General features: G+C 38.5%; 1 protein-coding gene across 1 annotated transcript in view; it reads left to right on the top strand.

Annotated features, from left to right (window-relative positions):
• LOC124802781 (Down syndrome cell adhesion molecule-like protein Dscam2) overlaps positions 1–17,868 on the top strand; it is an 866,453-nt gene that overhangs the window by 751,955 nt on the left and 96,630 nt on the right. The window contains exon 30 of the mRNA XM_047263777.1: positions 5,241–5,408. Within this exon, the coding sequence (XP_047119733.1) occupies positions 5,241–5,408 (168 nt within the window). The remainder of the gene's footprint in view (positions 1–5,240; positions 5,409–17,868) is intronic.

The following is a 17,868-nucleotide window of genomic DNA, read 5'->3' as shown; positions in this document are numbered from 1 at the left end:
TGGCATTGTTGCTGTCCCTCAGCTGGAAACCTATATCCAGCGGCTGGTCCATGTGGTAGCACAAAGCTCACTACAATTTCGTTTAACTCATAACTGGTGTCTATAATCTCTGCAATCCATCAGTCACAGTCCTGCACAAACGCCACTAACACCCCCCTTCTCAGATTGTGAATCTGACTATTATTCTGTTGTTCCTGAGGTGTTGTCCGAACGAACAAAAGTTCTTCTTTCTTCCTCATTAAAGTACATGCAATATGAGTTTGCCAATCACTTTGAGTCCAAAAATGTGTCTTCTGAATTCCTTTCACAGGAGTAGTTTGTTTGGAACATTCTTCTTTTTTCTGATCACGGAATTCTTCGATTTCCTCTTTGGACAAAAGACTGAAGGTTGTGGATGAGTAAGATTTCACACTCTCGTAAAACTCTCAGCATTCTGAATCGCAGCTGTATTTGGTCTGGAAAGATTATGTTTTGTAGTATGGTGCTTCAGCAGGCCTCCTATACCATCACATGGCCCCTTCCCATGACCTGTAGCACAGTATACCCAGTCAGTTGGCACAAGCGACTTACTCAATTGAAACAGCTGGTAACGATTTTTATAATGACGAGGTGCACCATCAGAAATAATGATGATCTTCTCTATCCCTGTATGCAGTAGAAGAATTTTTCGCTTTGCTAGCATAGCATGTGCTGAGTCACGTCCTGTGTATCACTTATAACGGCAACTATTGTGGTATTGTTTTGAAAATATGTAACTCCTATAAAAATTGAAACCTGTTCATTATGGCAATGATAACCTTGTACTTCTTGTGGGAGAATTACAGACCAGTTCTCAGCCAAATCACATTGAAGCACTAAACATAGTTCTTCAGCCTGTACACAACCTTTCACTTCTGCAATGTGTTACTGCTTTCACTGACCATTTACCAAGATTATCAATGAAACTGTCAAAGGCAACCATTTTCTTAAGTAGTTTATTTTCCTTCCATGTAACTTATGCAGAGTTATCTGCTACGTCTTCCAGGCCAAGTGTCTGTAAAGACAGTCCCTTTCCAGGGCAGTCACCACATTCTTGAAACAAGCAAGTGTCTCGCTTTATGTCACAGATTACTAATGACTTCAGATGCCCAACGAAGGTGTCATGTGCTCCAGTAAGTTCTTGAAAACTACCACACAAAGTTCAAAATTCGTGCTGTACATACATAAACAGACATCTCTAGGTGGGTGTGGAACTACCCACGTAGGTCATAGCACATAAAATTTTGATCTTCCAATATGTGAAGTTGTATAGTTGCTCTTATAAATTGCAAAAGTTTCTTTAATACTGCGAGTCATGTACCTCTTTGCTTTCACAACTTTTTGACCTTCAGCTGTTACAGCTATAGTGTCTTTTTTGTTGGCACTCTGGCGAGAACAGTTCCATTTACCTTCCACACAAAATGACTGCACTATTTGATCTTGAGCTGCTTCTACAGGATAACCATAATAGGGATCTGGTCTTCCAAAGACTCCTTTTACAGACCTCACTTTTTTTGATTTGTCTCCCATGTACTTTGATACTGATGGAACATCAACACTGTAGGACACACAATATTCAGCAGCTGAATTGATATTTGTGAAAAATTCCTGGCAAGAGGTGCAAGAGTGCTTTGGTTCATTTTCTTCTGAAGATGGAATTTCTACTTTGAAGAGTGTGGTCAGATTTGCTATAGTGTATTCATCCATAGCTTTACTAATTTATCTGCACTTTCTTGATGCATAGAGCTTATGACTCAACTTCACTGACCACGGTTTCTTAACAGGACTAACACCTACCTAGGTAGTTGACTGATTCAGGGTATTTAATTCTTCCTCTATAGATGCAAAATCTGCATCATCTGCACCATGGGAGGCTTCACCTTGTTCAGATACTATCATTGTTGTTATTCTGTCAAAACATTCAGAACACAAAAAGCCATCCCTTGAAACATCTTCACTTTGAAGCAGAGTCTTCAAATGAGAATACTTATTCCCAACCTGAACGAAGTCTGTTTTTTGTTTGTCGTATATATCACTCTTATGGATATGCAAATAGTCAGCACACTTCACTCTCCTCCAGTCTGAGTCAGAAGACATTTGAAACAGTCCTTTTCACAACACACAATGCAACTGTGTCAACTGGCAAATTCCTCATGAAAACACAGAATTCGCTGGATGGTCTCAGATTTCTGAGAAGCCTCTTCAGTAAACAAATTAGCACTGAACATCTAAAATACAGAAATCTGCAATGAACAACAACGACAAAGAAACTGATAAGACACTAAAACAAAGTGTAAGAAATGTCTGCAACAATGAAAGTGAAAAGAAATAACTGCGACAAAGGAAGTGATAAGAAATAACTGCAACAAAGAAATAAATATTGTAGCAAAGAAGTTAGTGAGGAACAAAGTCAGTAAAAATTAAAAAAAATGGTTTTTTAAAATAAAACCTGTCCAACTTAAAAGTGGAAGCTCACCTTTACAGGGAATATAGCACTACTCGGTACTAATCAACAGAAAAATAATCTAACTTTTTGCGATTGGCATTTTTGAAAAAATATTTTTTTCTGTAAATTATAAAAAAATCAAAAGGCGACAGTAAAAGAATTTTGATAGATTTGGCCAAACGGAGGATACTATTGTAATCATAATGCTATTATCTTTCAAATACAAAAATAACCAACAAAATATCTAGAACTGTTACAAAGATACAGCATTTTTTAAAAAATTCCAAAATTCGCATCTTCAAAATGGTGTTCGCAATATCATCTTTGGAGGGCTGTATCTCGGGGCAGTAATTTTTTTGGAGAAAACAAAAAATATGTGTTTCTTACTTACTCCTGAATTTTAACATATGCTAAATTCAATAACATCTGAGACTATCCAGGTAACCCTTTGCCTGAAGTGATACAAATTATGGCTTTTAATCAAAATCAGGAGTACTGTAGTCATCACTATGCCTAAGGTTGCCACCATCTCACAGTAGGTCACATTCTGATCCTCTTCAATAGTGTTGCGTATGGCATTGATGTTTATTGAAGAACCACAAATTTTGATGGACTATCATGAAATTCACCACTGACAAAAACATGGCCATAACAAAACTCGGAAAACCAACTGTAAAGAGTCCTTTCTTAAGGGTGTTGATTACCAGAATCTGAATATAGTGATTTGAGATGTTATTCTCATTAGACCTTTTTGAAAATCATTAGAAGTCATCCAGAAAGAACTTGACATGAAATCCCCATTTTTTTTTTCAAAGTACTGTTTCATCAAATGCTCACTCTAAACAAAGTACCCAACCAGTTTCAGAGCTGCTATCATTTTAACAATAACAAATGACAAATTATAGATACCATACAAAAGCAGCAGCAGCTGCTGCTATGATGTCATGTCTCAGTAGAGCTACCTGGTGGCCATTTGTACAATTTGAAATCTCACTCTTCAAGAACGTGTAAAAACTTAAGACTGTTGTGTATGATTAAGTTTGGTGTAAATCAGTGAATGTGAGATTTAGTTTTGTGAATTGGCAGGAGCCAATTCACGGGGTTTGGAGGAAGCCGAAAGGCACGCGTTTAAGCTCACGCAGGCTGGCGTGAGGTCTGGAACAGGTAAAGTAATTATACTATCAAGAAAAGTACGTAGCTGCTGGAATACTTAACTTTAATTCATAATTGGTGAACATCGGTCTGACTGTACATGCATCCCAAGATAAATAACAAATGATAATGGCGCCTTGCTAGGTCGTAGCAAATGACGTAGCTGAAGGCTATGCTAACTATCGTCTCGGCAAATGAGAGCGTAATTTGTCAGTGAACCATCGCTAGCAAAGTCGTCTGTACAACTGGGGCGAGTGCTAGGAAGTCTCTCTAGACCTGCCGTGTGGCGGCGCTCGGTCTGCAATCACTGACAGTGGCGACACGCGGGTCCGACGTATACTAATGGACCGCGGCCGATTTAAAGGCTACCACCTAGCAAGTGTGGTGTCTGGTGGTGACACCACATTTAGTTGTATCTTAAGTGATGGATGTGACCAAACATGCAATAAACACTAAATGTTTTCTTTGAAAACTATTTACAACACATAATTCAAAAACACATTCATGAAGGAGTTATATTAGAGGTATTGGCAACAAGTAGACTAGACCACTTCCAGTATATTCATATTACAACTGATGTCAAAGAACAGTGATTACCCAAATACAAATGGCAACTGGCTCAATTAGAATAAGTTAAACATGGAGTAACCTGGATTAAGAGGCAGTAATGGTCTGTCTCAAGGGAGGAACACACAGCATTTAGCTCTTGGCAGGTATGTGTTGGGAAATTGTGGCTTCAGTTTTGAAGAAAACCTTGACCAAGTACTAGACAGAAATTTATCTAGTTGAACAGTTCAGAATGAAAGAGATCCTCCATTGGGTTGTTTTGAAAAATCAGCCTTATGCGAACACAATTTGTTTATTTTTGTATTTACCCAGACATGTTTCTACACCTGCGTGTCATCTTCTGTGGGTAAAATTTATATTTCTGTACAGTACAGTATGAAATTTATAATAATTTAACTGCTGCAAGCCTAAGAATTACAATATGTGCAATTTGCTTTGTTTTGTGTAAACACTAACCTTAAAATTACATCGCTAATTGAACTGCATTATTATACACTGGTTTTTGTGCGTATTTATCAATAATTGTTTCATGGGTAGAGGTTATGTGCGTTTCTGTACTTATGTGTCTGGTTGGTGTCTCAGTCGCAGCATTAGTAGGCTGAAACTGCATTTTTTTTGTGTGTGTGTGTGTGTGTGTGTGTGTGTGTGTGTGTGTGTGTGTGTGTGTGTGTGTGTCTAATATTCACCTCACTATTTTTGTGGCTGTCTACTACTATGGAACATTTCCCACCACACTCCCTGTGTTATTTCTCGTCCTTTTGTTTGCATTCCACCTAGGATCTTACATTAGCACAAGTAAACAATACTAGTACGTTAAATGAAAAAAAAAAAATCTGCTCATACATAAGATACTTTCATGTTAACTGGAATTTATCAGTTATATTAGTTAATAATACTTTTTTTAAAAAAGTTTTATGCTTTGGAAGTAAGTTCTTGTTTTGGCTCGTGAACTGCAATGTACTTGTCTCAACTAGCTGTACAGGTTTCGAACAAATCGAGAAACTGTGGGTCCCCTAGATCTCGGTTTGTCGTTGACATGTGTGGTTGGTTGTTGCAGGTACCATTGCACCAGCTCGTGAAATTCCTGAACCAGGAGCAGATTTTCCAATTCACATTCTCCTGTCAAATCTTAACCTTGTGGTTCCTGTGGCTGCAGCCATCTTGGTCATCATCATTGCTATAATTGTGATCTGCGTTCTCAGAGGGAAAAGTACACATCACAAAGGTGAGAAAATATTATTTTTGTACTTTTACAGGGACCATCCCACCTCCTGAGAGAGAACTGACAGCTGTTAATAAATATTTTCCTTGGCTTCCTGACTGGCTGGATTTGAATGTCATTGTGCCACTGGCTGCTACTATTGTTGTCATCATTGTCGGTGTTGTTGTTATATGCGTTGCAATATCTAGACGATCAAGAGGACCAGAGCAGACAAGATTACGTGGTACATCAGTATTTCTTTCTTTTCATTTAACCTCACAAAACATTTAAAATTTAAAGTAAATAAGTTGGTAGTAGATAGCTTCTGAAGCAATTAAGTACTCCAGATGAGAGCAAGTGCTTGTAACATTTTATTTCATATAGGAATTATCCTTTGGTTTCAACATAATAGTAATAATAATATAACACCTTATCTTCATGTTGAAGACATAAGCATCCTACTTGCCTGATGATTGTTAAAAATATGCAATCAGGCTTAAAGCAGCACTCAGACCTAATTTATAATTCATCTGCTCACATAAATAAATTCCTTCATGAAGGAATAGTGAAATAAGGACAAAAAGAGGCTGTTCGGACATACATTATGGATATGCATGAGTAACCCCAAATCCTAAATCAGTAAAAATATCTAGAGTATAATGCTGATAAATGGGATTTTATGTATGAAGTATCACAAAACTGCTAAAATATTTATTGTTCTGCACCTTGTTTCAACATGTCATCATCCAACAGATTTTAGAATGGCACAAACCACATGTCCATAATTTTAAAATATGTTGTGTATGTATTTATTTATGTATTAATACAGGGAAACATTCCACGTGGGAAAAATATATCTAAAAACAAAGATGATGTGACTTACCAAACGAAAGCGCTGGCACGTCGATAGACACACACAAACAAACACAAACATACACACAAAATTCAAGCTTTCGCAACAAACTGTTGCCTCATCAGGAAAGAGGGAAGGAGAGGGAAAGACGAAAGGATGTGGGTTTTAAGGGAGAGGGTAAGGAGTCATTCCAATCCTGGGAGCGGAAAGACTTACCTTAGGGGGAAAAAAGGACTGGTATACACTCGCGCACACACACACATATCCATCCACACATATACAGACACAAGCAGACATATTTGATGTGTCATCAGGAAAGAGGGAAGGAGAGGGAAAGACCAAAGGATGTGGGTTTTAAGGGAGAGGGTAAGGAGTCATTCCAACCCCGGAAGCGGAAAGACTTACCTTAGGGGGAAAAAAGGACGGGTATACACTCGCACACACACATATCCATCCACACATATACAGACACATCAAATATGTCTACTTGTGTCTGTATATGTGTGGATGGATATGTGTGTGTGTGCGAGTGTATACCCGTCCTTTTTTCCCCCTAAGGTAAATCTTTCCGCTCCCGGGATTGGAATGACTCCTTACCCTCTCCCTTAAAACCCACATCCTTTCGTCTTTCCCTCTCCTTCCCTCTTTCCTGATGAGGCAACAGTTTGTTGCGAAAGCTTGAATTTTGTGTGTATGTTTGTGTTTGTTTGTGTGTGTCTATCGACGTGCCAGCGCTTTCGTTTGGTAAGTCACATCATCTTTCTTTTTAGATATATTTATTTATGTATGTATGTAAGTGGGCCTATAATCTGACACAACTTCATCTACCCCAGAAGTTATGCTCTGGTCTAGTCAGTGCTGTATCATATGCCAGGCCCACTTACTTTGACAGCAGTGAGTAGATACACAATAAATTTTAAAACCATGGGCTTGTGGTATAAATTATTTTAAAATTGTAACATCTACCAGTTGGTGACAACACTTTTGATACTAGTTGCAGAACAATAATGAAATTTAACTATTGTGTGTGTGTGTGTGTGTGTGTGTGTGTGTGTGTGTGTCGTGTGTGTGGCCGTGCGTGCGTGCGTGCGCACGCACCTGTGTGCCTATTTTCTGACTCTTTAATCTTTATTGAAAAATATTAGTCAGTCAGTCATTAGCAAAAGTTTTTTTATGTATTCATTTAGTTCCAAAAGAAGCTTGCTTTCAGCCTGATTGTCATCTTTACTCCTTTCTTTGTGTGTGGTTTCTTTTTTTCTTTTTCACACTCTACGTGAAACTTCCTATCCATTTAAGATACAAGAGTTAGCTGTAAGATATTTTTAATGTACTGAAATTGTTCGTGGCTTTTCTTCTGCACCTTGAGTTTAGTAGTAATCACAGTCTGTGACATCAATGAGTTTAGACTCATGCTTAATTTTGAAATTTAAAATATGTTATTATATTGAGTAAAGTAGCTTCTTTTGTAAATTTTATGAGTAGGTCAACAATAACTCATACTGTGAAGAGTTCATGAAGGAAAATAGTTATCTGTGTGTATTACAAAGAAGATTCGTATCTGCATTGCAGTTTTCAGAAAACTGTGTTACATTTATTGTAACAGATTTTAGGAAACATAATTGTCCTTGAACTCCAGATAGAATGTGAAATACACCATGAGTGTGTAGAAGTACATTCTTATATGACTTTGTTAGATATATTGGCAATAATGTCCTGAATAATTTGAGGCATTGAATCATTGAAGGGCATTTAAACAAGACTAAGAACTTTGCAGTATTTTGGGCTAATTCTTTCTCAAGCTGTAGCGATCTCTCTCTGTCTCACTCACTCACTGAACAAACACACACACACACACACACACACACACACACACACACACACACACACACACACACATCTATGGCTACTGCAGATCGATGGAGGATGGAAATGAAGGGATCACATCTAACGGAATGGGGCTGGGGTGAAAGGAGTTACTGAGCAAGAGGAGAGGTTTGGTGAAGGGTGCTAATGACAGGGAAACTGAAGCAGACAGAGCACAGCATAGGACTGCAGCGTGCACATTGGCACTTGCAGGACCATGCAACATTCACTGATGATTATGTGGAGGAGTGGACTTGAAGGGTATTTCTGAACAGAGGAAGAAGAGACTGCAGGGAAAAGGATGAGGGTGTACAATTCAGAGGAGCTGGTATTATGGGGAAGCATCCATATGGCATCGCTGTGAAGTAGCCTATGATATTGAGTTACACTCATCTTGTAGCCCCATTGCCTTCCCCCTGTCTCCATTTTGCTGGTCTCAATCCACTCATCCACATCATCATCATTATGTTGCTGCACAAACTGACCAGTGCTGGTGCCCGTGTCACATTCCTATCCCGTGTAACTGCTGCCTGGCCCTCCTGTCTGTCAGCCAACCTCACCCTAGTTGAGCTGCTGTTCTGTATTCAACCAGCAAAATGTAACCATACAGGTGTGTGTGTGTGTGTGTGTGTGTGTTGGGTGGGGGGGGGGGGTTACATTATTCCCCAAAAAGGGTTCATCTGAAAGCTAGTTAAGGTCTCTATCTTGTTTACATGCTTTTCAATGACTCAACTGTTTGGTGAGTTACCTTCCACCAGGACTTCCCAGTACCATATTTATGTTAGATATATTTCAGGAGAAGCCAGGAATGTGTGGCACATTCTTGTTGTATATTCTAACAGCAGAAATAGACTTATTCTTGTGCGTATTTCCAAACCAATGAAAATTGAAATGAATTGCATTCCTGAAACATGCTAATAAGGAACATATTCGTGAATTGTGAAGGACGAATAACAACAGTCAGTGCTACCCAACATCCTGAAGCCAAAAATGAAGTTCTTAAAAGCTTAGATTACTCAAGTTGCTATCTATAGACTGTTGATTGTGAATACCAAAACAGCTCCAGCACTAACACTGAGGCAATGGAAGTATGTCACAATGGATATAGTTTGTATGAAACAAACTTGTTATTGTCAGACAAATAGTATGTGATGCCATAATAACAGGGCTGTTGACAGCATCCTCTTCCCAATTTGTGTGCATACTGTGAAGCATGAGCTTTGAGAATGATATGATATTCAAACTTGCCTTACATCCAAATTTTACATGGCAAGATGTAACTTTCTGTCAAAACTTGATCTAATAAATCCCCTCTACAATCCAAAGCAGCGTGTAATAAGAATTCTGATATGCCCTGATTGTCATTGTTTTATGTAAAAAAGTAACTACGTATTAATATTCAAAGATTGAACCATTGTATTTAAATACAAAAAAATATTGACATTAGCCAATGAAATAGTTGCATAAATTTATGCAGTGCTACAACAGCATAATCCTTGAATATTGTATCTTAAGCGTTACCACATGTTCAGGTTCAGTTATCTTGTAGTTGATATCTAAGGAACTGAACCAGTGGCAGTTTTGTACTGAAACTCAATAATACAACTGCTTTTTAAATTGGGCAGTGGATAACTCATACCATAAAGATAGTTACATGAAGGGCAGCACATAAACATACTGCATTGTGCAGAACATGTAGTGACAACAGATTGATTGTTGTTGAGAACCTATAATCATTGGTAATAGAGACTCTACCATTCCTCTCTGCCGGTGATGGCAAGGCAATTTAAGACTCATGCCATTATGATTTTCTTGTGTGAAACTTGTTATTGGCACTGCGAGAATTTGTGTGGTTGAAAGTGATTTCATGATAGATGGAAGTGGATAAAAGTCATATTTGATGTTTTCCGCAACATGATTAGTGGAGGCTATACATCTCAAGTGCTCCATTGTAATATGATTGTGTTCCTCACCACACTATTGATAACTTGCATAGCTGTCCAACTATTCAGAAAGTAGGGAACGTTTCCATCCGACGCCACTAGGCGTGCTCGGCAGCTCAGTCGGCATCCATTCGTGACATTGGGAATGTCTCTGCGTGTCTGGTTTTTTTGAATTTCTAATTTGAAATCGAATATGAAATGTGCACTACAATCAAAACTCCCTCCAGTTGTGAGGTGCGGTCTGTGATATGGTTTTTGTTAACAAAAAACCTAAAACCTATAGAAATTTATCGTGAACTGTGCGAAGTGTACGGAAACAATGTAATGAGTGAATGTTCCATCGGGAAATGGTCCATTCGGTTTAAAAATGGCCTAAACAACATTCATGATGAAGAGAGGAGTGGATGCACGAGCATTGTGACTGACAATCTTGTCGCTAAAGTTGATGAAACGATTCGTGAAAACTGTCGCCTCACAATAATGGAACTTTCACTTCTTTTTTTTTCCCCCACAAGTTTCACGGACTTTTTTGTTTGAATTTGTCACTCAAAAGCTAGGCTGCCACAAATTTTGTGCATGATTGGTGCCCAAAATGCTTACAGAGCACCATAAAGAACAGCGAATGGGGGCAACATTGACATTTCTGGAGGCCTACCACAAACATGGTGATTCATTACTGGATCGAATTGTAACTGGTGATGAGACTTAGGTGGAACATGTCAATTGCGAGACACAATTACAGTCCATGGAGTGGGGGCACAAAAGGTCTTCCCGAAAACGAAGAAAAGGTTTGCAAACCTTGACAACAAGGAAGTTAATGGTGACAGTGTTTTGGGATAGGCAAGGTGTGCTTCTTATTGATTTTCTCGAACATGGAGCAACCATAAATTCTGCCTGGTACTGTCAAACTTTGCACGGCCTTAGAAGAGCAGTTCATAACAAACGCCAAGGAAAGCTGACATCAAAGTTTTGTTTTTGCACGACAGTGCCAGACCTCACAGGCAAACCGCACTAAAGCTCTCCTTAATTCATTCAAAAAGGAAATTTTCCCTCGTCTGCCCTACAGCCCCGATCTTGCAACAAGCAACTTCCAGTTGTTTCCCAAGATGAGGAACTGGCTTGCAACGCAACGCTTTGATGACGACGCAGAACTCCAGGCGGGCATAACTCTGTAGCTGAAGTCTCAGGCGGCAGAATTTTCAACGAAGGTCTTTCAAAGCTTGTCCACCACTATGATAAGTGCCTAATGTGTTTTGTGACTACGTGGAAAAGTAGTATGTCAGTCGCTCTTCCAGATGTGTATAATGAAATGAATTTCTTGTGCTTAGTTTCTTTCTTTTTTTCTTTATGCCGAAATGTTCCCTACTTTCTGAATAACCCCTGTATGGATATCTGAGACCATCACTACTAGCAATTGACAAAGGCTGTTAAATCAGTCTTCCAGATACTATGCAGAAAAGTGGAATCCTCCACATTGCAGGAGATCAAGAACTATATCTTTCTTATTGAGTGTCACATTGACCAATGTAACTTCAAAGGAGGAAACATGACTGATCTCAATAAATAGTATAATGCGATAATTCAACCATTCATGATATAGAAGGAAAGAAATAACAGTTTTTTGATTTCTCCATAATTTATAGTTACCTGTGGTGTGTCATTATCAAAACAGTGGAAAATACAGGATGGAATAAAACAGTATTATGAAAAGGGTAGTTGCTACTCACCATATAGCCGAAACACTGAGTGGTAGATAGGTACAACATAAAGACTGTTGGAAAGTTAGCTTTTGGCCAACAAGACCTTTAGCAAAAATAGACAACATACACACACACACGCAAATGCAACTCACACGGGCGACCAAAGTCTGTGGCAGCTGAAGCCAAATTGTGAGCAGCAGCACATGATGGGAGAGGCAACTGGGTGGTGGGGGTAAGGAGGATGCTGGGGCAGCGAGAGGGAGGGATAGCAGGGAAGAGGTGGGGGATGGTGAAGTGCTGCTAGTGGGAGCTTACAGGATGAGGTGAAGAGAGAATAGGGCAGATAGGTGCAATCAGGGAGTTAGGTGGGCGTTAGTGGAAAAGGAGAGAAGTTAAAAAGACTGAGGGTGCATTGATGGAATAGAGTGCTGTGTAATGCTGAAATGGAAACAGGGAAGCAGCTAAATGGGTAAGGACAATGAGTAACGATGGTTGAGGGCAGAATGGTTACGGGAACATTGTCTATATACCGGGTGATCAAAAAGTCAATATAAATTTGAAGACTTAATAAACCATGGAATAATGTAGATAGAGAGGTAAAAATTGGCACACATGCTTGGAATGACATGGGGTTTTATTAGAACAAAAAAAAAAGGTTCACAAAATGTCCGGCAGATGGCGCTGGATAGCAAAACGTCAGTGACTGCGCATGACAATCGTGTATAAAAGGAGCTGTAATGAGAGAGAGAATCAGATGCACCAGCAGTCGCAGCATGTTGACATTATCTGAAAAAGCGCTTCTAGTGAAGCTTTATTAGTGTTAGTTCAGCGTTACCATCCTATCGCCATAGGAAGGTGATTCGAACGGGTAAAGGTCTGTTGACAAATGCAGCTGTGGCGAGAATGATTACGAAGTTCGAAGCCACGGGGTGTTTAGACGATAGACCCCGTAGTGGCCAACCGAGCGCAAGGTGTAATGCTGCTGAGACAGTTCAGGAAGAAATGGAGACTGTAGCGGGTTCGCCTATGCATGGGGAAGTCAGCACTCGTGCAGTCGCACGTCGCACCAGCATTCAATACACTACTGTTTGGTTGGCACTGAGGCATATCCTCCGATGCTATCCGTACAAAATCCATCGGCGCCATGAACTGTTAACTGGTGACTTAGTGAAGCAGAGGGCATTTGTGGTGTGGACGTTTCAAAAGATGGCAGAAGGTGACGATTGGTTGAGTATCATGTTGTGGACTGACGAAGCTCATTTCACGCTCCGAGGGTCTGTCAACGTCCACAACTGCAGAATTTGGGCTATTGAAAATCCTAGAACTGTCGTGGAAACTCCATTGCACGACGAGAAAGTCACGGTATGGATTGGATTTACCACGTCTACCATTATCGGTCCTTTTTTCTCCGAGGAAATGCGTGATTCTGGTTTTGTAACTGCTACCATGACGTGTGAGAGGTACGCCGATATTTTACAGAATCGTATCATCCTCAGCCTGGGTGATAAACACATGCTGGAATGTACGACGTTTATGCAGAATGGTGCTCCACCCCATATTGCTAGACGCGTGAAAGATCTCTTACGCGCGCCGTTTGTTGAGGATCGTGTGCTCAGCCGCCACTTTCGTCACGCTTGGCCTCCCAGGTCCCCAGACCTCAGTCCGTTCGATTATTGGCTTCGGGGTTACCTGAACTCGCAAGTGTATTGTGATCGACCGACATCTCTAGGGATGCTCAAAGACAACATCTGACGCCAATGCCTCACCATAACTCCGGACATGCTTTACAGTGCTGTTCACAACATTATTCCTCGACTACAGCTATTGTTGAGGAATAATGGTGGACATATAGAGCATTTCCAGTAAAGAACATCATCTTTGCTTTGTCTTACTTTGTTATGGTAATTATTGCTATTCTGATCAGATGAAGCACCATTTTTCGGACATTTTTTGAACTTTTGTATTTTTTTGGTTCTAATAAAACCCTGTGTCATTCCAACATTTGAGTCAATTTGTACCTCTCTATGTACATTATTCCGCAATTTATTCAGTTTTCAAATTTATACTGACTTTTTGATCACCCGGTATATTGCAGGCAGAGTTCCCACCTGCACAGTTCAGAAAAGCTTGTGTTGGTGAAAAGGATCTAGATGGCATAGGCTCTGAACCAGTCATTGAAATGAGGAACATGATGTCGGGTGGCATGCTCGGCAACGGGATGGGTCTAGCTGTTTCTTGGCCACAGTTTGTCAGTGGCCATTCATGCATACAGACAACTTGTTGGTTGTCATGCCCATGTAGAATGCAACACAGTGGTTGCAGCATAGCATGTAGATCACAGGACTGGTTTCACAAGTAGCTTTCTTTGATGGGACAGGTGTCGTTTGTGACCGTACTGGAGTAGGTGGTGGTGGAAGAATGTATAGGACAGGTCTTGCATCTAGGTCTATTACAGGGATACGAGTCATGAGGCAAAGTGTTGGGAGAAGGGGTTGTATAGCAATGGACGAAGATATCCACAGTATTTTTACTTCTCTCCTTTTCCGTTACCCCCTCCCTCCCACACTCCGTCTAACCACCTGACTGCACCTAGCTGCTGTACCCTCTCTCCACCTTGTCCACAAGCAGCACTTCATCATCCCCAACCCCTTCCTTGCCATCCCTTCCACTCCCCACACCAGTCTCCTCCTTACCCCCACCACCTAGTTGCCTCTCCCATCATGCATTGCTGCTCACAGTCCAGCTTCAACTGACAGAGACTGTGGTCATGTGTGTGTGAGTTGCATTTGTGTGAGTGTATGTAAATATCTGCAACTCGGCATCATCGCAATATGGTAAGTAGCAACTATCCTTTTCATAACAGTGATATTCAGTAATGGTACAGTTTAAATTTTATACTCCTGAGTTCATGGTTGTTGGATTTTGAACATCATTCATAAATTTCCAGGAACGAGTTAAGAATAAAATTGAAATTAAGAGTTATATTTCAGAATAGATTCTATGAATGGAATTTTATAGTGTACACAGTTAACTTAATTTCTTAACTCATTGATTCTGAATGGGGTTCCATAGCTTTTTATCAATTTTTCGCTCACCTGGAGGTGTGAAGTAATCTGTCACAAAAATCAGAAACATATTTTGTCCATGATTTAATTTTACTGTCAATCTTGCTATTGATTTATCATTAGGTATTCAAAGATGCCCTTCCCCTGAGTTGCAAAAGGATTTACACACTGTATCTTACTTTCCTGTGTAGTGTGATGTGATGTAGTATAACTTTACTGTGCCTCATTATCCTAATTTGCTTTTCCCATCTGGTATGCTTAGTTTAGTAATTTGTGCAAAGCGAAGAACAAATTCAAATTTGACTTATTTGCACATAGAAAACTGTACCAGAATACAAAATATGTGAGGGCTAAGTTATAGGACATTATGCAGTTGCATAGATATGTATAGGTAGTATATTTCCTTCCATTAACTTAAGTACTTCAGTTGAAATGCATGAGACACTTTACATGCTTTGAGTTTAGTATCACCACCTGGTGTATGTGTTAATACTGTACATAAATTCATTCCTTGGGTGACTGTACAGGCTATGAGTTTCTCCACATCTGTTATGTGTGCAACACACCTAGATCATGTTAAATGGTCAGAAACATAAAGCATTTTAATGCTATAGATTTATTTTCAACATTAACATTTAGTACTGCCAGTAAATTATTCTTTGTTTAATTTGTCTTGGTATGGCACTTTTGGTAATTATTTCACATTTTTGAAAATGTTTTTACCACATAAAATTCTTATTTATAATTTATATCTTAATGAAAACTTACTTCAGAATGTGAAATATTTTACAAAATTACATGCAGTAAGATGAGAAAAAATGCAATTCAGTTTTTATTGTTAAAACAAAATTACAGTTTTTACAATTATTATATTTTTGAAAAGTCATTTTGTAATGGATGAAATATATCTGACATTTTATTATGTTTGCCCATATTTGTGTCTTGGGTTTCTGCATGTGTACACACAATTTTAGTTGCAGACAGCTGACAACACATAAGTGATTTTCTGTTTTACTTACAATAAAAATGTTGCTTCTTTATGAAAGTGATCAATTGTTTAAGTAACTTCTGAAAGTCATGGTGAGCATGCTTTTGCTCCGGGGATGAATCTGTCTAGCTTAATTGATATAAATAAACACATTTTGTTATTTTTGCGTCTTGCTAAATTTCATTGCTTCAAATTTTAATTTCGTTTGTGGATATGCTAATGTAAATATTTACAGGCTTTAGTCAAAATTTCAATAATATGTACCACCAAACAATAAAGATAGATAACTATAGCTTACTTTGTCAAATGCCACAATGATCCTCTGATTGCATTTCTGATGCATTTATTGCATTTTATATAGACAAAGGAAAAGCTGGCTTGTTGAACAGTGATTGGTTACATGAAAATATTTTCGAATGTATGTATTCAACCTTCTTCAGAACTCTCTTAAGATAGTGTCAGTGATTAAGCTGTATGGCAAAATCTGTTTTTCCCCAAATCAAGATTTCAGCTGCGCTTAAAAACTTTATTATCTGGGTAAAAATACAGAAGATATTTATCTTTATCGTTCCTTGGAAATACTTTTTTTTCTTAGTTTGAGGTTTTTTAGTGCTCATTTGCAGCAAATACAGTCCATACAGAATATTGTTTGTTTCTACACTTGCACAACCACATAATGTAAAATGATTTTTACAAAACCATGTTCTTTATAATATATTTATGACTATGTACAGTTTATTTTACTTGAAGGCAATAACCTTACGTTAAAGTTATGTTCAGGAGATACAATCTGTGATGTCTTATAAAGCAAGATAGCATTTGAACTGGAAAAATTCTTCTTCTTCTTCTTCTTTGTTTTCTTCCTGTTTTATTAAGTGAAAGTCCACAGTAATATGAGGGAATTTAATACCAAAATTTCAATCCCCTGGAAAGATAGCTACCCGTCAGCAGCTGTAAGTTTGTTAAACAAAAGAAAGAATAATTGAATATAACTTCTTATAATGAAGTAATTCTGTGAAACCCTTTCTTGTCTTGTCATTTATTTGATTCATCTACTGGGAAAGAAACAATAAAGTATTTTGTTTGATAAAATGAAGGATAAGTAGCAGAACTAAACAACCAAATTTTCCCTGTAAACCAGCAGGTTAGTGATCTCCCAGAAATCAAATAATGCACATTGGGGAAGTAAACTGAATATTTAAATAAACTAGAGGGTCAGTTGGGAAAATAATTTTAAAACATGAAAAACAATTTAAAAAATGAAGAAAAATCTGATCTAACTAGCAGAAAAGAAACTCCTTGCAGTTAAAAAAATGCAAGTAGCAAGTACGTAATAGAAGTGAGAAATGATGATGAAAGGGGGGGGGGGGGGGGGGGAGCCTGTAACACAGTTCCACAGGTGTAAGGAAGGGAAAGTTACAGTTTAGCATGCAAATGTCATGGTCAGTAGAAAGGGATCACTAATTCACATAGACAAAAGTGACATAAAACTGAAAACTGTTTTGTTGATGGAAGTACCACTGAATCCAGTTGAAGTGGTTTAAAGAAATCAAATAAAAGCATGAATTATAATGGCCAGAAGGGCCTAAGAATGTAGGACAACTTCGTAACATGGAGAATAAGCGAATATAGCAGAACTTAAAATCAACAGAGATGATAAGCGCAGTATGATAATCTGTAAGGTTATTTATAAATTGTTGTAAATATTGTACTTTTATTACATAAATGATTTAACAAACAACCATGCTCTTATTTTCTTACTGTAATAAACAGAGCTATCACTGAAATCTGTATGTATCATAAGATACCATCATGTGAAGCTTTAATGATTGTTTTGCTGGCAGTAATGGTGAAATAATTATAAGGTTTGAGTGTACACAATAAGCTTTTGATAGTTTCTTAGACATGGATAGTAGGGTGGAAGATGATAATACACATGTCCTAATGTTTTACAGATAATTTATTGGTAAGGGGGCCTTCCAGTATTGGAAATTAGGTTTGGGATTAGACTTCGCAGATTAGTAGTATACCTCAAGTGTGTCCGATCATGGAAGTCTTAAAGTGCGCTATTC

This window comes from Schistocerca piceifrons, chromosome 6, assembly GCF_021461385.2.
Source record: "Schistocerca piceifrons isolate TAMUIC-IGC-003096 chromosome 6, iqSchPice1.1, whole genome shotgun sequence".
Classification (NCBI taxonomy): Eukaryota; Metazoa; Arthropoda; class Insecta; order Orthoptera; family Acrididae; genus Schistocerca; species Schistocerca piceifrons.
This window is presented reverse-complemented; position numbering and strand designations above follow the sequence as displayed.